The sequence below is a fragment of the Myxine glutinosa genome, chromosome 7 (assembly GCF_964187855.1).
Source record: "Myxine glutinosa chromosome 7, kmMyxGlut1.1, whole genome shotgun sequence".
NCBI lineage: Eukaryota > Metazoa > Chordata > Myxini > Myxiniformes > Myxinidae > Myxine > Myxine glutinosa.
The window spans coordinates 187,538,801-187,561,559 of record NC_136267.1 but is presented as its reverse complement, the minus strand read 5'-3'; the positions used below and the strand labels follow the sequence as shown (position 1 = coordinate 187,561,559).

The window sequence follows — 22,759 nt, the reverse complement described above, 5'->3', positions numbered from 1 at the left end:
ATATGGACCGCAATGTTTGTGGCCACCCACAATGGACCGCAGTTCGTTTGCGGCCAAGCACCACCCGGGGATGGACCTATGGGTCAACGTGGCACCTATGCCATAAAGGTGAACCACTGTTAATTAACACCACTGAAGGCCACACGAAGAGCAAGAGACACCTGCAGGGTTAGGGGTTGTCGAATTTATTTTTATTCCAATGAACAATGGTGACTGCACCGATTGGTGGTGGGGTGGTGCTGTTGATGCTCGGGAAGGGTGCTCTGCACGTTATTAAAGGCCGTCGGCCACAGAGCACTCGTGGGTTGGTGTATCGATGTTGGCAAGCGCGCTCTCTCTATGCATAACATCTGCATGTGTTCCTCCAAAAACAGGTCCTGGATCGTAGTGTAAATAGCAGCGTAGTCTTGTAAATAATGCTCCCTACCGGCTGTATGTTTAGTTTGAGGATTCTTTCCGGATTCGGTTATCCTGTGGGTGTGTTTCTGTGAGGAGAAGGGTGCAACGTCGCAGGGGGACATATTTACTCATTTGTGAATATCTGTAAAACTGTCGCACTCAGGGTAGAGTTAATAGTAGAGGGAACTACATTGCGTGCCACACTAAAGTAGGTAAAAATTTATCGGGTCGGGACGCCCCGAGGGTAGAGAAGGGTGCAATGTTGCGAATATGGAATTTGGCCTCCATATCCGCTTGTAAATATTCCCCTATTTTCTCCAATACTCCCCAACTTTCCCCAATCCCCCATTCCCTAGTCCCATTGCATGTAAATAACAATCAGTAGAGCCGACCTTCCCCTTATTCCCGCATTAAATGTCGTGCCCAGGTCCACCGCACCACACGTAGACAACTTTCGGACATCTTCCTAGCTATTCTTATTCTATGTCAGTTAAGGCCTCGTCTCCATTAATTATGACTCTTCGTTGCACCAGAATGTGATTATATGGCATCAGTAGTGAGTTTAGGACCTTTCCCATACCTCCTCCCATCTTCTTCCCCAAACAACAACAATAACAACAACTACAACAACAATTACAACTACAACTACGACTACAACAACAGAGGGGCGGGGAGTGTGCGTCCTCACACCGGCTCGGTTACCCGCCATGACCATGCGCTCCACGGCGTTACCCCGAAGGGGCTGGCTGTCAGCTCCTCGTCAGGGGCGGAGCCAGTAACCCCCCCACGCACCCAATGAGAAGCAACGTGCCGATTCCATCTGGGGCGGAGCTAACGAGCCGAGGGCGTGTCACTCCCCGCCGGATATACGCGGCCCCGCGCCGGACGTGACGTCAGATGCGCCTCAGCTTGGAGAGAGAAGCCACCGCCACCCCCAGCGCGACGATACCTCCCCGCATCTTTGGACCGGACCGGACCGTACTGTACCCTGCCCCGAGCCCAGGAGGACCTGGAGCCATCGATACCCGCTTTCCTGTCATCAACCCCCGTGTGAGTCAGCCGTTGTCCCGTTTGTCTGTCGTCTGTCCGGGGTTAATATAAGAGTGTGTCTAAGTGCCTGTCTTTCTGTGATTATACCTCTAGCCCCTGTAATCTGACCTTTCCGTACGAATATAATCTCCTCCGGAGGTCTTGAGAATTGAAACATTGGTGTCGTATTGTGTTATTGTAATCCAGCCGGGTGTCTTCTTTTTCTTATTGAGCCAGCATCGCGCGACTAGTCAACGTTCGGGCACAATCGGGTAACTTGTGCAGACGTGGTCATACCATAAAACCGCTCGGTAAATAACATCCAAGCCACGTCTGTAACAATATATATATATATATACATATATATACATATATATATATATACATATATATATATATATATATATATATATATATATATATATATATATATATATATATATATATATATATATATATATATATATATATATATATATATATATATATATATATATATATATATATATATATATGAAAAAAGATGTATTGTAAAATCCTCTACTACCTATTTCTACTGGAAAGTAGTTTACAGACCATCCTCTATGTTCACAATCTGCAACCAGGTCTTCGTATTCGCCTTTTTTCTGGCATATGCATTGGACAGGTTCTCCTCCATCGGGACTGTCAATTCAATAACGATGACATTCTTAGTTACTGCTGAATAGATGGTGATATCAGGCCATTTGGCAGTTTCCGTAATTTGTGGAGGGAACACTATTGGGTTATGGTCTTCATTCATCCATCAGAAACATCCATTCATTAGCCTTCTTTAGGATGTCCTGTGTTTGTTCCTGTGGAAGTGGCAGAGCTGGGTTCCTGTAGGATGTACCATCAGCTGTACAAAATGGGATGGTGGGAATGGAGTTTGGCTTTGATACCATACTGGTCTTCTTATTTGCATCTTCGATATAAGGAGCCAGGCCTGGCCAGAAATCGCTCTTAGGATTTGGTCATGGCGCCAGTTGTATCTTCCATTTTGGAGTGAGTAGCTGCACCCATTTAAGATGTGGAGCGGTGTGCAATGGCGATGATGGTGCAGTTGACACAGTCCAAGGTTGGTTTTGCCCCACAAACGTAGGTTGGCAGGGGAAGGGAGTTGGTCGTGGATAGCGTTGATGTGGAATGACAGCAGTTCCGGTGTCCACACATAGAGGAGTTTCTTCCAGGATGTATCGGTCTGTATGACAGAATCACATCTCAACCACTGTCCTTGTTTAGCACATCCATACAAGTAGACCAACATGTCTTCCTCGTCGATCTCCTTTACCAAATTAGTAAGGCATTTCCTGTGTTCTCTTCTGGTCATGTCTATCAGCTTTTGATTTTTCCTGTAGTCAAAGCCTGCTTGGTCAATTTGACCTCTGCACAACTCATTCAGGATAAGGTGTCCTTCTGTTCTAACTCTTTCACACCATTCCACCTAGCCTTGTTAACTCAAATGGACTACCGTCCAGTTGAGTTCATCACATACTGAACCCTCCGGCGTCCGTCTGTCATCTGTCATCCGTTAACTTTTCGACGTTAACACTCCAGCATCCACAAATATCAACCGGTTCTGATCAAACTTGACATGCAGCATCCTTACTCCAAGGACCAGGTTGGTATTACATTTCAGCCCGATCCGTTGAAAAATGGCGGACTTAGGCGACCATTTTGTTTTTGGTCATAAAAACGACGTTAACACTCGAGCATCCACAAATATTAACAGATTTTGATCAAACTTAAATGTTTAACCCTTACCACACAAGGTAGGTTGCTATTGCATTCCAACCCGATCCGCCACAAAATGGCCGCCATAGGCCGCCATATTGTTTTCAGCTCTGAAACGACGTCAAGACTTTAACGTCCACAAATATTTATTTAAAATTATTACACAAGGTTGTTGGCTTTTCATTTAAATCAAATCTAGTACAGACAACTGACCTACTTTAAAGTTGTCCAGTCAGTTCAGTTGAGTTCTGCTTCCCTGGAAGCTCTAGTTTTTCTTTGTTTCCAGCACTCTCTGTACAGTGTTTGGGTCTTTCCATCCCTGGAGTATTTGTTAAGGTGGTACTTGGTGACCTGCAAACATTTCACGGATGTGGTAAAAGCCTTTTCAGTTGTAGACCGTACCTTTTTCTGGTTCTGTACAGGGCACTGTTGGAAGTACATCTGCTTACCCCTCCCCATCTTTTCAGGTACTTGGTGACAGATCCTGTGCGATCTCCAAACGGAGTTCCTTCTGCTCAATCGTTAGCAGCTTTGGTACGAACTTCGCTGAGATTCTCCTGAAGCCCAAATCCTCCTTCATAATGGAATGAACGGATCCAATGCTGACGCCCACCTCGTCTGCAAGTTCTCTGATCGTGATTCGACGATCCTGCATCACCAGGGTCCTCACTTGGTCAATGACGATCTCATTTCGGGATGTTGAGGGCCGACCCGAACGTACTTCACTCTCCACTGATGTGCGGCCATCTTTGAAGCGGTTGTACCACTCCTTTATCTGTGTGGTGCTCATTGCTTCGTCCCCGAAGGCCTGTTGAATCTTGCGGATCGTTTCCACTTGGGAATCGCCAAGCTTTACACAAAATTTGATGCAGTAGCGTTGTTCAAGTTTTTCCGTCATTTTGTCAAAAACGAAAATCCGACGGCGCTCACTTACACTTCCTCACTCATCGGCGGTCTGCTGTCGAATGACAGCTTCTGCAGGTGGGAAAAAATTCACGCGTGCGCATTAGGATCGCCTACATACGTGCACCAATCAACGCCTCCCTAGCTTCATTTGTTTACGCACGACAAATTAAGGTCGCATACTTTTTGAACACACCTCGTATGTGATTGGCTTCACATCAATTTCGAGTTGGGGATGGTAGGCTATATATTGTGTCTTATGTATTCTTATGTATGCCTCTGCTCTGCATTTGGGACAACGTTCTTCATAGTGTGGGACTTGCATTTGGAAGGCTTAGCTTTCATGGTTTGTGTCCACCAAAGGAACGTTTGAATCTTGTTACTTGCAAAATGAAACACTTTTCAAGTATATTGGTCGGTTGCGTTTGTGGTTCTGTCGGTCTGTCTGTCTGTCTGTCACCGGCCTACAGGTCACAATTCTAAACCAACAACAACAACATGCATTTTAAGGCCATTTTCCCTGCTAGAACGGGGGTTAGCCTTGCGGTCCCCATGACAGTCTTCTCCATTTTGCCCTATTTTCTGCATCTCTCCTTGTTAACCCCCTTGCCCGCATTTCTTCTTCCACCATCTTTAGCCAAGTCTTTCTCGGTCTTCCCCGTCCTCTACTTCCTTCGACATTCATTTCCATCACTCTTCTCAACCAGTCACTTTCATCCTTCCTCAACACATGACCAAACCATCTCAACCTGTTCCTCTTCACAGCATCAATCACAGGCTCTATTCCCATCATCTTTCGCAATTCATCATTTGTCTTCCTCTCTCTCAACGATACTCCGCACATACACAGAACCATTCGCATTTCCACCCTTTCCAGCCTTCGTTGCTGCTCTACGTTCATTACCCATGTGTCGCTCCCATAAATCATAACACTTCTCACACATGCAGCATACACCTTTCCCTTCAGCTTCAACGACACTCCCCTCATCTTCAGCACGCCACTCAGTTCCCGAAACTTCTTCCATGCATAATCTCACGCTTGCAACCGTTGCCGTGTCTGATCCACCTTCTCCATTCAGCATGTCTCCGAGGTAGCAAAATGTTTTCACACCTTCCAGCTTCACGCCATCTCCAAGATCCAACTCAACATTTCCTCCATCTGCAGCTCCCTCTGTGCACACCTTACATTTGAATGTAGCTGCCACACTGGTTAATGACCCTCTCAGACCACTACATTTTTGATGAACCCACTCAGCGCACATTGTACATGGAATGGAGTTCACTCCAACACCCTTCCTGCACACAGCACATGGCCACTTCCCAGTTCTTTCCACCTCACCACATGCTTTACCACTTGCCATCACCTTCGTCTTTCCTATATTCACCTTCAGACCTTTTGTCTCCAGACATTCCTTCCACTTGTTCATCTTTTCCTTCAGTCCATCCATACTTTCCGCAATCAACACCAGATCATCTGCATACAACAACTCCAACGGTAAACCCTCCTTTACGTTCTGAGCCAGCACCTCCCTCACAGCTACAAATAGTAGTCGACTTAGTACCGACCCCTGATGCACTCCCACCTTCACCTCAAACTCACCACTGTTCCCGTCCTTCGTCCTTACAGCTGTGCACACTCTTTTGTACATTGCCATCACTACTCTGATCAACCATTCCTCCACTCCTAGCTTCCTCAATGCCCATGTCAATACTTCGCGTGGAACCCTATTGAATGCTTTCTCCAGATCAACAAACCCAAGAAACAACCTCTTCCTCTTCTCCATGTACTTCTCCAGCAACTGCCTCACAATAAAGAGCGCGTGTGTCATTCCTCTTCCTGGCATAAATCCAAACTGCATTTCGTCGATCTTCACTTTCTTCCTTATCCTCCTCTCCAACACCCTTTCCAATACCTTCACCAAAATTCTAAAATCCTAAATTTTCATCCGATTGACGACATTTGTAGAGGACTTGCATGTCTGGTCACTGAATTGAACCACCAAGTATATTTGAGGTCAACATAGGCCAAAAGGTCAAAATGGAGAAGATTGTCATGGGGACCGCAAGGCTAACCCCCGCTCTAGCAGGGAAAATGGCCTTAAAATGCATGTTGTTGTTGTTGTTGTATAGGCCAAAAGGTCAACATAGGCAAAATTTCTAAAATCCTCAATTTTAATCTGATTGACTTGAAATTTGAAGAGGACTTGCATATCTGGTCACTGAATTCAACCACCAAGTACATTTGAGGTCAACATAGGCCAAAAGGTCAACATGGGCCACATTTCTAAAATCCTCAATTTTCATCCAATTGACTTGAAATTTGAAGAGAACTTGCAAATCTGGTCATTGAATTCAACCACAAAATATATTTTAGGTAAACATAGGCCGAATTTCTAAAATCACCAATTTTCATTTGATTGACTGAAATTATATGAGGATTTACATATATGGTCATTGAATTGAACCACCAACTATTTTTGAGGTCAACCTAGGCCAAAAGATCAACATAGGCCAAGTTTTTTAAATCCTAAATTTTCATCCGATTTACTTGAAAATTGAACAGCATTTGCACATCGAGTCACCGAATAGGAAAACCAGCTATTTTTAGGTCAAAAGGTCAAAGGTCAACTCAAGGTCAACCTCCTGAAATCATAATTTTTCATCTGAAAAATCGTCACTTTTCTTCCAATTGACCTGAGCTTTGATCAAGATTGTCAATTTTAATCTTGATGAAATGGACAATTTGCTGTATCAATGGAATTTTTTTTTCTTGGGGGTGAGGGGCAGATTTTGCAAGTATCATGCTCCGCATAACGTCTTCTTGTTGACGAGTTGTTGGCATTCTTCTGGAATTTTTGCAACCAGAGTCAGGTCATCTGCATATGTTTTGGCAGACGTGACGTCTAATCCAGTCATACAGTATCCGAGGTGGTTGGACTGGTCCAGCAGATCCAAGCAAAGATTGAAAACAGCCAGAAACAGGATACAGGATAGTGGGCGACCTTGGAAAACACCAATATAGCACCGTATCCAATCCGTTGTCCAGTCCTTGGTTTGCACACATAAAAACAGCTCATCATAGTACTTGAACACGATCTTCCTGATATGAGCTGGAATACGGTACCACTCAAGTGCAAACTGTATGAGGTTATGTGGCACAGTGCGATATGAATTTTGCAGGTCAAGCCATTTTTTTTCCATTCTTTTTAGCATTGAGGAGCATTTCAGTTAATGCCTCCGTATGTTCTACACAGCCTGATATTTTTTCCATGAAACCCTTCTGAATGGATTTGTCAATATATTTATTTTCTGTCAGATACGATGTCAGATATTACATTAGTATGATTCTACATGCTGCCCTGTCTCCTAGCAACCAGTGAAAATGGTTTAAAATAACGTTCTGCTGTTTAAAACACTGCTTTATTGGAAAGGCCAAGACAATGAGAGGCATACTCACGCAAGATCACAGTCGATCCCGTCCAAGTGGGAAGTGGATATGGTCATTCATAAAACACGGAACCAAACCACAAACATGGACCAGGAACAGAGCATTACATTAAAGTCTGAATGAATGAATGAATGAATGAATGAATGATCGTTTTAAGGCCATTTTCCCCGCGAGAGCAGGGGTTAGCCTTGCGGGCCCCATGACAATCATGGTTCCCTGTTTGAGGCAATGTTTTTATGGCCGGATGCCCTTCCTGACGCCAACCCTTAGTCGCCCCTTACGATGCGCAGGGATATGGTGTACCTATTCTAAACCGGGGTACACACCGGGATCATTCATCCCAGGAATCTGGTACTCAATTTGCCGACCTCGGAAGGATGACAGGCTGAGTCAACCCCCCTGGTGTTAATTTAGCGATCGACCGGGATTCGAACCCAGGATCCTAGGATCCCAAGCCGGCACCCTAACCGCTAAGCCAACACCCGGCTTACATTAATTGTAATTAACTTACATTAACTACATTAAAGTCTGCCCACGGTTAAAGTGTGATCCCCAAAGTGCGCTTGATGCTGAAAATATTTGCCGTTTAATTACTCGGATTTAAGCGTGAAGGATCATACGGTATTCCGTATTATCTTTTAAAGGTAAACGTTGAGTTTAAATTGCATCATTTTAATTATGTTGTTAGATCATTAAAAATTGAAATTAAAAATTAAAAAAAAAATTAAAATTAAAAAAAGTTAAAAATTGATCATGAAAACATTAAATTACCATTTTTTAAATGCCTGGTCCTAGATCCAAAATAAAAGTTCATTTTTACTTTCGTACCATGAATCATCCTCACTGATGAGGCAAGATATCCATGGTGTAAATCTTGCACCGATCAGCGAGCCTGGTTCATGGTAAGTAAAAAATTAACTCTTATTTTGGATCTAAAATAAAAATAGAAAGCATCTGAAAAATCAAACCCCGTCATGTCCGCGTTGTATTCAAATGCCTTCCTCTTCTTCCATATGCTAAAAATGAAGAAAACAGCTAAAAAAAAAAATACAAAATGAAAATTGACGATTCTATGCAACCTGACTGTTGACTTAAAAATAATCAGCTTCTCCCTTTTGATTGGTGAACCAATTCAGTGATCCAATATGCAAATTCTTAAAAATTCAGGTCAATTCAATGGAAATTGACAATTTTATGTGATGCTGACCTTTGACCTTTTGACCAAATTATTAATTTGACTTCTTCATATTCTCATAATAAAGGTTTGTTAAAAATGAAAAATGTTGATGACAAAACCTCAAATGATAAAAAGTTACAGCATGCATGCACGCGCACGCACACGCGCACACACACACACACACACACACACACACACACACACACACACACACACACACACACACACACACACACACACACACACACACACACACACACACACACACACACACAAACACACACACACACACACACACACACACACACACCAGGGTTGCCAAAGTACTAAACTCTAAACTAAACCAAGTTCCGGATTGTTTTGTCCGAGGTGACTTTATACTACTTTTAACCCCTTGGAGGCCATTGGTGGTGTAATTAGTAGTCGCTTCTCCCACTCTCGACTTGTACGCAAAACAAATACAGAGATATCAAGACTGAAAGTCTAACAGTGGCGTAGCTGGGGCTTGTAAAATATTATATACCACAAACACATTATTAGCTTTTTAAACAGTCGCTAATGCTGTTTATATCATTAAACAAAGAAATTTGGAGGAATCTGACATCCGTGAGGTAAGTTTTACTTACAGAACTGAGGGAAGATCTACTGTAATCGATATACCCCCACAAGGATTGGGTTAATAACAAGCTATCAAAAAACCGAGGTGAATTCCTTCCTTCCATGGTTGTTCGTACCCTACACTGCTTATCATGGAATCATGAACCATACACCACTTTAATCCATTAACTGTGTATTCACGACAGTGGGATTAAAGTGTTATGGTCATATTTACTATATTATTATTATAACTATTACGAAAACGATACTACTGAAACAATACACTCCTGTATTCGGAAACCTGGGCTTAATTTGTCCGAAGGGAAGGCAAAAAGCCGAAGGCCTATATGTACCGTTTTGTTGCAAGAGACGTAACGCCTATTTGATGGTCATTTTAACAATCGGTTTGTTTGTGTTTCACACTGAATGAAAAACGTAAAGGTAGAGCAAGGCGATTGTGATATGTTCGATTGTGATATCGACGATATGTTCGGCCTGAACGAAATTTGAATTAAAATGCCGGAGTGTGGAGAGTCAGCCGCCATATCGCCATAACGACATCAGACGTAATCACATCACCCTGTCATGTGACCAGATCCTCAGCTCTGATTGGTATACGTTTGAGGGGACACACATACATACATACATACATACATACATACATACACATACAGACAAACACTGTTCTAGACGGCTTTACCCTATGGGCTTCGCCATAAAAATGTATGTTTTATTGAGTTTTCAGAGCAGTTTGTTGAAAGGCTTCATCATCAAACTAAGCTGCTCCTAGCTGGGCAGGGCCAGGTTTTGTTGGCAACCTGGAAAAACATCACGAGTTGTTCTCCTAAAAGCCAAAGATGTTTGCCAAATACCTTAACCTTGTTCATTCAAAATTGGTCTTAAATTTTTTTTTCAACAACTGTGTGAGGTTTAACATGACTGAGACACAAAGTGCTTTTGTGATTATGCACCACATCATCATACCTTTAAATTGCACCACGTCACCTGAAGTTGCCTTTGGCAAGCCCTTGAGGCAACTGTCCGACGTAAGTGCCACACCGACACCACAGCTGCCCAACAAAAAGCCTGTTTGCAGGCTTCCTGCATCCTGCACAAAAACACATCCAACATGGGAAAAACATGTATGATACTTGTGCCAGACCACATACTCTTGAAGCACTTGACCACATCTTAACATAAGAATACCCATGCAACGACCATGTTGGTGCAATGAACAATGGAATCTCAAACGAAATTATGCAATTAGTTAACAAGAAAAAGAGCAACCAGAGATTGCAAACCCTCGCCAGGGTGTATTTTCAGTGGTTTTTAAGGCTTTTGTGTTAAAACAAATATGGCGGCCAAACCACGTGACCGATGACGTCATAATTATCATTAAAACATTCTATAGGTCGAGTTGTACCTATGGTGAAAATTTCATGTTGATCGGACCAACGGTTGCAGAGAAAATCATATTTATTCTATGCGGACAAACAGACAAACAAACATATGAAAAATCGGTCAGCGACCGAGGACTTGCCGGAATGTACTTTTTTTTATCGGCCATTTTAAATTAAGTTTTTCGGTTTTTCCAAGATGGTGGCCGAACCATGTGACTGATGACGTCATCATTATTTGTTTTCTAAACTAATTTATTCCTAGATTATGCTCAAGAAATTTCATCTTGATGGGATGAAGTTTTGTACTTGTCGAATTATGACATCATAATGGAGGCACCTATGACATCATCATTAACATATTTTATTTCCCATGGAGAGTTCTTTACAATGAGCCATGTCTCAATTTTTTCTATTTACCACTTTCGGAGATATAGAGGTGCAAAGTTTTTCGGTTTTTCCAAGATGGCGGGCAAACCACGTGACCGATGACGTCATCATTAGTTTTTTTTTCTCCAACAGTTTATGCCAACATGGCGCTCAAGAAATTGCATCTTGATCGGATGAAGTTTTGTACTTGTCGAATTATGACGTCATAATGGAGGCACCTATGACATCATGAACATATTTTGTTCCCCATGGAGGGTTCTTTAAAATGAGCCATGTCTCAATTTTTTCTATTCACCACTTTCGGAGAGATAGAGGTGCAAAGTTTTTCGGTTTTTCCAAGATGGCGGCCGAACCACGTGACCGATGACATCATTTATTTTTTTTCTCCACCAGTTTATGCCGTCTTGTCGCTCAAGAAATTGCATCTTGATTGGATGAAGTTTTGTACTTGTCGAATTATCAAATTATGACGTCATAATGGAGGCCTTGGGCCAAGATAGTTAAAAATTGGGCACAGTCTATTCCAGGGCAAGACAAATATATGTGTAAAGTTTGGCGATTCTTCCTGCAACGGTGTAGACGTAGTGCTGCGCACAGGCAGACAAACACACAGACAGACAGATAAACCAACCATCAACATATTTGCTGGAATCTTTTCCGGCAAGTAACAAGAAACGGACTCAAATGCAATACCCTCTCCACTGGCGAGGATAATTATTCACAAAAATAAAAGTCACACTGGCGTTTTAAATTGGTATTACAGCCTTTTACTGTTTCAAATCTGATCCGGATGCTGTTTCAAATCCGATACAGATGCCGTTTCAAATCCGATACAGATGCCGATTCAAATCCGATCTGGATGCTGTTTCAAATCCGATACAGATGCTGATTCAAATCCGATACAGATGCCGTTTCAAATCCGATACAGATGCCGTTTCAAATCCGATACAGATGCCGTTTCAAATCCGATACAGATGCCGTTTCAAATCCGATACAGATGCCGTTTCAAATCCGATACAGATGCCGATTCAAATCCGATCTGGATGCTGTTTCAAATCCGATACAGATGCTGATTCAAATCCGATCTGGATGCTGTTTCAAATCCGATACAGATGCCGATTCAAATCCGATACAGATGCCGATTCAAATCCGATACAGATGCCGATTCAAATCCGATACAGATGCCGTTTCAAATCCGATACAGATGCCGTTTCAAATCCGATACAGATGCCGTTTCAAATCCGATACAGATGCCGTTTCAAATCCGATACAGATGCCGATTCAAATCCGATACAGATGCCGATTCAAATCCGATACAGATGCCGTTTCAAATCCGATACAGATGCCGTTTCAAATCCGATACAGATGCCGTTTCAAATCCGATACAGATGCCGTTTCAAATCCGATACAGATGCCGTTTCAAATCCGATACAGATGCCGATTCAAATCCGATCTGGATGCTGTTTCAAATCCGATACAGATGCTGATTCAAATCCGATCTGGATGCTGTTTCAAATCCGATACAGATGCCGATTCAAATCCGATACAGATGCCGATTCAAATCCGATACAGATGCCGATTCAAATCCGATACAGATGCCGTTTCAAATCCGATACAGATGCCGTTTCAAATCCGATACAGATGCCGTTTCAAATCCGATACAGATGCCGATTCAAATCCGATCTGGATGCTGTTTCAAATCCGATACAGATGCTGATTCAAATCCGATCTGGATGCTGTTTCAAATCCGATACGGATGCCGATTCAAAGCCGATCTGGATGCTGTTTCAAATCCGATACAGATGCCGATTCAAATCTGATACAGATGCTGATTCAAATCCGATCTGGATGCTGTTTCAAATCCGATACAGATGCCGATTCAAATCCGATACAGATGCTGATTCAAATCCGATCTGGATGCTGTTTCAAATCCGATACAGATGCCGATTCAAATCCGATACAGATGCCGATTCAAATCCGATACAGATGCCGTTTCAAATCCGATACAGATGCCGTTTCAAATCCGATACAGATGCCGTTTCAAATCCGATACAGATGCTGATTCATATCCGATCTGGATGCTGTTTCAAATCCGATACAGATGCCGATTCAAATCCGATCTGGATGCTGTTTCAAATCCGATACAGATGCCGATTCAAATCCGATACAGATGCTGATTCAAATCCGATACTGATGCCGTTTCAAATCTGATACAGATGCCGTTTCAAATCCGATACAGATGCCGTTTCAAATCCGATACAGATGCCGATTCAAATCCGATCTGGATGCTGTTTCAAATCCGATACAGATGCCGATTCAAATCCGATACAGATGCCGATTCAAATCCGATACAGATGCTGATTCAAATCCGATACAGATGCCGTTTCAAATCTGATACAGATGCCGATTCAAATCCGATACAGATGCCGATTCAAATCCGATACAGATGCCGATTCAAATCCGATACAGATGCTGATTCAAATCCGATACAGATTCCGATTCAAATCTGATACAGATGCCGATTCAAATCCAATACAGATGCCGATTCAAATCCGATACAGATGCTGATTCAAATCCGATACAGATGCCGATTCAAATCCGATACAGATGCCGTTTCAAATCCGATACAGATGCCGATTCAAATCCGATACAGATGCCGATTCAAATCCGATAGAGATGCCGTTTCAAATCCGATACAGATGCCGTTTCAAATCCGATAGATGCCGTTTCAGGTCCGATCCAGATGCTGTTTCAAACCTGATCTGACAGGTCCAATCCAGATGCTGTTTCAAACCTGATCCGACGGCTCCGATCCGGATGCTGTTTCAAACCTGATCCGACAGCTCCGATCCAGATGCAATTTCAAACCTGATCCGACAGCTCTGATCCAGATGCAATTTCAAACCTGATCCGACAGCTCCGATCGGGATTCCTCCACTGGGGCCCAGCTTTCACGAGTAGCACACATGAGAATCATAATGCTACTAACTTGGCTCCATTCTGAATCCACTCATGGAATTTCAAGCAATGGGAAAAGTTGATGAAATCTAATTTCACATTTTCACGAATTTTCAACTTTTATTGTAGTTTCTTGTAATTCGCATCAATGTAGCTGGTGTTACTCACTTCAATAATTCATTGTTATTAGCCGTACAAAAATCCAAACTGTTTCCTGCATATTTTATTGGTAGAAAGTGGATATCACGAGCACACGATAATACAATAAAATATAAGATCGAGCAAAAATAAAACTTTTAAAATTTCCCAATTTATATGTAATAGTCCACCAACTCTGCTCAGGAGCGACAGGAAGGGAAGTATCCACACAGGTGTAACACACACGTGCATGTCACGTACATAATACAATAGGACAGACATTTCTGTACATAATTACATAAATGAACAGGATTATAACTAACTGGCAGAGTTACCCGGCATTGCCTGGAAAATAAAGTCACGCAATTTAGTTTTTATATTCTGTTTGTTTGTCGTAGGCTTTTTATAATCAGAGGAAGCCACGCCCCTTGGGCATGCCCTGCTGCCACACCCCTTGGGCACGCCCCTAGTCTAAATCTGATGCACCCATGTTTTCTGTCATGAAATGTTACCCCCCCCCCCCCCATGGACCCCTCTTCCCTCTCTAAGTCACTTCCTTAGGCTGTCCATGAGGCACAACTGAACAAACAGACGTTCACAAATAGGGTTATAAAAGATAAAAGATAGAAGATAGACAGAAAATAGATTAAAGATTACTTGACATATATGGGAAAATTACACACCCAGACCAGGAATCTAACCCAAGTCCTCTGGTGAACCGTACCAGTGTAGTTTTCCCACATATATCAATTTAATCCTGTTCATTAATCTAATTGCTTCACTACGCCCCCAGTGGTGTTTATAATAGAGGACATGGATTTGTCCCCCATTGGAGGAAGATCCTTTCGTGATCAGGCCGTTGGTGCTCCTGTGGTCGGCAGCGAGTGACCCGGAAGCATTGATGGAAAGAGAGTGGCAATCATATGTGTGAGAAAATTCCATACTCAGTCAGGTGGTCACCCAGATAGCTCAGGTGGCAAATCACTGGTACGGTTTTCCAGTGGACCTTGGTTTGATTTCTGGTCTGGGCGTGTAATTTTCCCACATATGTCAATCATTCATGTACATATATGTTCAAGCGAAATATATACCCAAACTCGGTGGCATATTGTGTTTAAAGCATCCACTGGGACACTGGGAATTCAGAAGTTCAATTCTGACCCTGGCCGAGTCATACTAAAGCAAAAATGGTAGTTGTTGCTTCCTCGATTGCTGCTCAGCATTAAGTGAACAGAGCATGGATAAATTCCACGAGTCGGCAGGGTTCTCTCAAAAATGCCCCACTAACTGCAGAAACAGAAGTCCCACCATAAGATGACACCACGGGCATATGTTGTTGGCACCAGGTCTGTTCCCCCAATGTCAACAGGCCGTGCTGGTCTGAAGTGAAATCCTGGGTTGTGTGGAGTCTTTTTTGCACGTGTGGTGTGCGATTCGTGTGCGACAGCTCTTCACTGAGCCTTAAAAACCGTCAAAACATAAATGAACCTCTCAAAATGAGCATGCCTCAAACCTTGGTTGTAAGTGGAACTTCAATTGGCACAGGCACAAGACCAGCAAGGAGGCAGCTATAGAATGCCACCATGAATACTCCAGGTTCGGTATTGGGATACACCAGGGCCACCTACACACACACACAACACAACATACGGTAAATAACATTGTTCTGTTTCACTTTTGAGAGGTTCAGATTGTTCAAAATCAAAGTATCACCGAGGCCTATCCATGAAGGTAAATAGTGACTTGCCTCACTGGTGACCGTTTTTCATTCCTAATGTGGATTTAACAGTCCAAACAGTAAATAATGTGTACTACAGTATACACGTTGAGAAAAGCGTGCATATTACAGTCGATTTTGTAAAGTACAGTAGTTCCCAGCATTCTTAGCAGGAAGGCACCACATCACTCACACCTCAATTTACGATTTTGTATAGTTCCATGTAACACAAACGTTTTTTTTTTAGTGAAATAAGCGACGTATTGCGAACAAAAGGTAGTAATTGATCAACGACGTCCTCGTGAAACAACTTATACCAAGCCGAAGCACAGCGAGGACCCACTGTAATAATAATAACAAGCATTACGCCTCGGTCCCCCGTCGGTGAAGTGATGCGAGTTGACTGAGTGGAAGACGGAAGGCGGCCATCTTGGATTTAGACGTGGCGACCCAATTTTCAATAGCGTTCTCCCTTATGCCTAGATACACCTACACACCAGATTAGACGTTGGTACTTTGCTTACTTTTTCAAGATATTCCGCTCACAAGGTTCAGACATACATGGCGGTGGCCATCTTGGATTTTGACGTGGCGACCCAATTTTCAATAGTGTTCTCCCTTATGTGTAGATACACCCACACACCAGATTAGAAGTAAGTAGTTTGTTTATTTGTCAAGATATTTCGCTCACAAGGTTCAGACATATATATAGTGGCGGCCATCTTGGATTTTTACGTGGCGACCCAATTTGCAATAGCCTTCTTCCTTAAGCCACGATACACCCACACACCAGATTAGAAGTCAATAGTTCGTTTATTTTTCAAGATATTCCACTCACAAGGTTCAGACATACATGGCGGCAGCCATCCTGGATTTTGACGTGGCTACTCAATTTTCAATAGCGTTCTTCCTTATGCCTAGATACACCCACACACCAGATTAGAAGTTGGTACTTCGCTTATTTTTCAAGATATTCCGCTCACAAGGTTCAGACATACATGGATGGCGTCAGACATACATGGTGGCGGCCATCTTGGATTTTGACATGTGTTGCACCCACACACCAAATTAGAATTCGGTCCTTCGCTTACGCACGCATGCACGGACGAACGGACACACGTACGCACGCACGCACGGACAGACGCACGGACGGAGGGGAAAACCATAGTCCCCCTTTAGCTCCGCGGTGCGACGGGGGACAAAAACATATCCAAGCCATTTGTAAGACAAATTATTCAGAGCAAGTCATAACCACATGGCACATTGCATTTACGTCACATGACATGTGCCAAAGCACTTGCCACAAAACCCGCACCCCCCAACCTCCACTCCTCCCTCTGCCTCTGCCTCAAAAAAGAACAAAGCAAGTTATTCGATGCAGATTGGCCGGAGGTAGCCGGAAGAATAGAATTCCATAGAAGCCGGAAGAATTCCATAGTATACGGAATCTTCTGGTGAGGCTGTTGCCCAGAAACAACTTGCTTTCGTCTCCTGGAAAGCAAATCCAACGAAAGGAAATCTCATTTCCTTTCACAAAGCCCGAAACAAGTGTGTGTCCACCCTCAGGAGCCAGGAAACAATATCTCTCCGTTCTCAGGACCGAACTCTCTCATCTGTGTCCCTCTTCCAAATCCTGGTGGCGTCTGGTCAAATCTGTTTCTGGTGTTTGTTCCCCCTCCATCCCCTCCCTCACCTCAAACGGCCACACGGCTGACTCCGCACGTGAAAAAGCTTAATGCCTCAACTCTGTGTTTGCCTCTAAATCTTGTGTCCCAAACCCATCCCTCTCTGTACCCACCGTACCCAGTCGGACCCAGCTGCTCCTGGACTCTGTGTCCTTTCCTCCTGACAAGGTGGAAAAGTTTCTGTCAACCCTCGACTCGGATTCTGCAACTGGACCTGACGGCATCAGCCCGCGGGTCCTAAAATCCTGTTCTTCCACTCTTTCACTCCCTCTCTCTGTTCTCTTCACCCTCTCTTTTGCTCAAGGTCATCTTCCATCTGCTTGGAAATCTGCCAACATCACCGCTTTGCACAAAAAAGGTGCAAAAACAGATCCCAGCAACTACAGACCAATCAGCCTTCTCCCAATTATCAGCAAAGTCATGGAATCCATCATTGCTTCAGATATTAAATCTTTCCTCTTCTCCAATGGCTTGATCTCTGATCATCAATTTGGTTTCAGACCTGGTCACTCTACTCTGGACATGCTGCTTCTGCTTTCTCAACAATGGATGGAGGTCCTCAATGCCAAACAGGAAATTCCAGCAGTCTCCCTTGACATATCACGTGCCTTCGATACGGTCTGGCACCCCGCTCTGCTCACCAAACTCTCCTCTTTTGGTATCTATGGAAATCTCCACCCATGGCTGGCGGACTTCCTCTCTAGTCGTAGTCAACGTGTGGCCCTGAATGGGTTTCTCTCATCTCCTCTTCCTGTTCAGGCTGGAGTTCCCCAAGGCAGTGTTCTGGGCCCTGTGCTTTTTCTGGTCTTCATCAATGATCTCTCTGACTCTCTTGAAAATCCTCTCTATCTCTTTGCTGATGACTACTCTCTGTCACTCCATTCTTCATCCCCCAGATCAGCAGTCTGCAGCCTCCTCACTCTCTGCAGACCTGGACAAATCACAGACTGGGCAAACAAGTGGAACATGTCTTTCAATCCTGACAAATCTCACACTCTTACGATGTCTCTCCGAAAAGACCGACTGGACAACCCTCCCATCCACTTTTTGAATAATCCTCTCCAAGACGTTCTGTCACTCAAGCTTTTGGGTCTCACTATCTGCCATGATCTTTCCTGAGAAAACCACATTTCAAATCTGGCCTCCAAAGCCAGTCGCCGACTGGGTATCCTCCGTCGTGCGAAGTCCTTCCTTGGCACACCTGAGCTCCTCACCACATACAAGGCTTTCATCCGCAGCTCAATGGAATACTGCTCTCCCCTCTGGGCTGGTGCTCCTGCCTCACACCAAGCTCGTCTTCACGCTGTTGAAACCAAAGCATTCAGAATCATTGGAATCTCCCGCGATGAAGCTAACTCCAAGGGCCTCTCACTCACTCACCGCAGGCAGGTTGGTGGTCTTTCCGTCTTCTACAGACTCCTCTCTAGCCTTGCCCCCCCCAGCTCTCTCTGGGCTCTGTCCCGCAAATATTCCTACAGGTCGCACAAGATCTGCCTGCAACCCTCTTATGGTTAAACTGCCAAAATCAAGACTCTCTGCTCTCCTTCACTCCTTCATTCCTCTTTTCTCCCACCTCTGGAACAAACTCCCTCACTCTCTTCAATCCCACTCCACCCTCCAGCTCTTTAAAACAGCTGTTCACCACCATCTCTTATCTTCCCCCATCCAAAACCTTGATCTTTTCTACCCCCGCTAATTTCACCCCAATTCCACCTTTTTGAAATACAAACTTCTGTCCTGGAAGTCCTTTGTGTCCTTGTGTTTTATACTTCTCCCTCCCCCCCCACCCCCACCCCCCATCCCACGCCTCCTCCCCCCAAGCCCTCTCCCTCCCACACATCTCCCTGCTCTCAAATGTTGTGTTTGTGTGCTTCCCCTTCTCTCCCCATCTTGTCTTCCGCTCCCTCCTTTTATATACACAAAGAATTAAGTTAAGCACCCCCCCCGTTTTTTTACAACCTCGCACATTACAAGTTTGTTGTCGTCAAAACAGTGTAATATACCCATGATATTGCTATATTTTCTGGAGAAGTGATATTATGGTCACATAAAAACATAACAATCATGCCGTTTTCAATATTTTATTCTGAATAATTTAAGGTGAAATTTTTTGGGAATTTTAGGCATATTTTCACCTCAATTTAAGTATGGAGCTATAGGTCCATCACGGACAGTGTGGATGACGTTTATGTTTTCTAACGTACAGTCATTGTTCTGAGAAGACCTCTAGCGATCTTTGCGTCAATAACGTGTGTAGGACCCACGTGATCGGATCACTGACTCAACCCTACGTCTCATAGACCCTGTAAGCCGTCGTATGCGTTGCTGTGGCAGGTTGTTCCATTCCCGATGTAATGCACGTTCCAATTCATCCAGATTGGCTATTGGAGGGACCATCTTCGCAATTTGTCGTCCCAACATGTCCCAAACGTGCTCGAGGGGGTTCAGGTCAGGACTGTACGTAGGCCAGGGGATGGTTGTCACAGCACCTTGCTCCATCCGATCACGTGGGTCCTACACACGTTATTGACGCAAAGATCGCTAGAGGTCTTCTCAGAACAATGACTGTACGTTAGAAAACATAAACGTCATCCACACTGTCCGTGATGGACCTATAGCTCCATACTTAAATTGAGGTGAAAATATGCCTAAAATTCCCAAAAAATTTCACCTTAAATTATTCAGAATAAAATATTGAAAACGGCATGATTGTTATGTTTTTATGTGACCATAATATCACTTCTCCAGAAAATATAGCAATATCATGGGTATATTACACTGTTTTGACGACAACAAACTTGTAATGTGCGAGGTTGTAAAAAAACGGGGGGGTGCTTAACTTAATTCTTTGTGTATATATTTTGTTTGTCTGGTTGATTTGTTTGTGAAGTAAATGTTAGCTCTTTCACGAGCCTCGATTTAGTATCCAAAAAAAAAAAAAGAAGGCCATACCTTGTTGCTTGGCTTTAGCAATGGCTCCTGCTTTGTTCCCAGTTTGTTAAGCAGTGTGTAGGCCACTTTCAAGCTCTGCCTCCACAGCTTCCCTGAAAGAACATCACATAATGAGTCAAACACAAGCACAGCAATATTATCCCACCCCAAAGAAAAACAACTGAAGGTGAGTATAAAAAGTGGAGTTAAACATTGTATATCCCAAACGATTCAAAACCGACACCATGGTGAAGGGCACAATTACATTTCAACTTTCACTTAGCAAAATGAAGAAAATGGTTTCAAGTAATTTGGAATGAAGAATGGATTTGTTGTGCCACCTCTATTCTGCTGTTAGGGTTCACCCACTTTCAACGACTACTACAACTACTACTCGTACTAATCCGCATGCCTGACTAAGGGACGTAGCGGCCCCCATAACTGTCGGTCTTCCACCTTCTACCAACATTCACGTGGGTGGGCTGAGGCCAATCTCATTGGCACACTGGAGTAACCAAGAGTCTTGGGTGTTCTTGAGGACGTATCCAGATAGGATCGAGTTGGTGACCATGTTAAAGACTTATGGCAAATTCCAGGGAGATATGAGCATGTTCACTCAAGCGGCAGATGTGTTCAAACAGGGAATATTGTCTCCTTGCAACATAGAGTGTGATGTCACAGATGATCCTGTTTGAGACTCAGTCATTCCATAAAACTCCAAAAATGTGGCATTGACATCGCATATAGAAAAGCTTGTGGGATATCTTGGACCTTTTTCAAAACGGTCCAGGTCTCACAACCCTAGAGTATAACAGGAAGGACACATGTTCTGTAAATCTGGAACTTTGATGGTAAACTAAGACAGTGCTGTTTCCAGACAGCATCTAGTTGCCTCATGACAGAACAGGCCATGCCAATTCGTCTCAGCACATCAGGGCTGCAGTATTCAGATGAATGAATGTTGGAGACCAGGTAGGTGAAGTGGTCCACTGACTCTACAACTATGCTGGAGATAGGTACTGGTAGGGGTGAGTGGCCAATGGCAGCATTCTGTACTTTGGTTTTTTGCCACGTGGGCATAAGGCCGAGGTGTTTAGCAACCGATTCAAAGAGGTTGAACACAGCCGGCCAGTGGACAGGGTCTCTCAAAAAAATAGGGCAGCATCATCTGCATAAAGTCGATCGGTGCTGACTTCTCCAAATGGCTTCTCTTTCCACTCTGTTTCAGCTATTCTGTTCCGTGTTCGAGCTCTTCCATGAGCTCAGACTTTGCACACAAAGAAAATAAAAAGGTGTGTTGTGTATGGAGGTTAGAGTTGGTGGAAAGGGGGTGTGGGAGGGGACAGTGAGAAGTTTGTACACATGTGTTTATTTGCTATGTCAAATGTTCAACAATTCATGTTTGTTAAGAGCAGAGAGAGCGTGAGCCCAATTGTTTGTCCATCTCCGTCTGCCTTCTACCTTCTCCCTCCAGCCTGCTATTGTCGTTTCCCCTTTCTCCTGCTGTTCCCTTTGTTACGTTGTGTCCTGATCTGTACTGTGTTCTAGCTCTTCTACAAGCCGAGATCTTGTATTTATAAATAAAACATAGGGGCAATACCCCTGGTGCTCACCTGGAAGAATAAACAGTATACTGCACTGACTAAAGGTATTTTAAATCCATTTCAATGGTTACGAGAAGACAGGGCAGCACATATAATCATACTAACATAATCATGAGACTTTAAACAAACAAAAAATATACCTATTTTGGGGGGCAACCCCTCTTAGACTCCCAAAGGGGCAGATTTTTTAAATGCTGTGAACAAACTTTGGTACAGCACGGGTGGTGAAGGTTGTGGTCAAGTTTCATCGAAATAGTGTGTGTAGTTTCTAAGACAGCAATTACCTATTTTGGGGGCTCAAACCTGGACCCACTTTGATCCCCCATAAACCCCGTTATACTTCGATTTAGTGCGGTGAACAAACTTTGGTACAGCACGGGTGGTGAAGGTTGTGGTAAAGTTTCATCGAAATAGTGTGTGTAGTTTCTAAGACAGCAATTACCTATTTTGGGGGCTCAAACCTGGACCCACTGTGATCCCCCATAAACCCCATTATACTTCGATTTAGTGCGGTGAACAAACTTTGGTACAGCACGGGTGGTGAAGGTTGTGGTAAAATTTCATCAAAATCGTGTGTGTAGTTTCAGAGGAAAAAGCAAATTCCTATTTTGGGGGTCAAACCTGGATCCACTTT

General features: G+C 43.6%; 1 protein-coding gene across 1 annotated transcript in view; it reads right to left on the bottom strand.

Moving 5' to 3' along the window:
• Positions 1–22,759, bottom strand: part of LOC137430925 (disco-interacting protein 2 homolog C) — a gene marked incomplete in the record, with an annotated part of 587,612 nt that overhangs the window by 348,130 nt on the left and 216,723 nt on the right. The window contains 3 exon segments of the mRNA XM_078782629.1: positions 10,290–10,413; positions 15,702–15,812; positions 20,543–20,634. Coding sequence (XP_078638755.1) covers positions 10,290–10,413; positions 15,702–15,812; positions 20,543–20,634 — 327 coding nt within the window.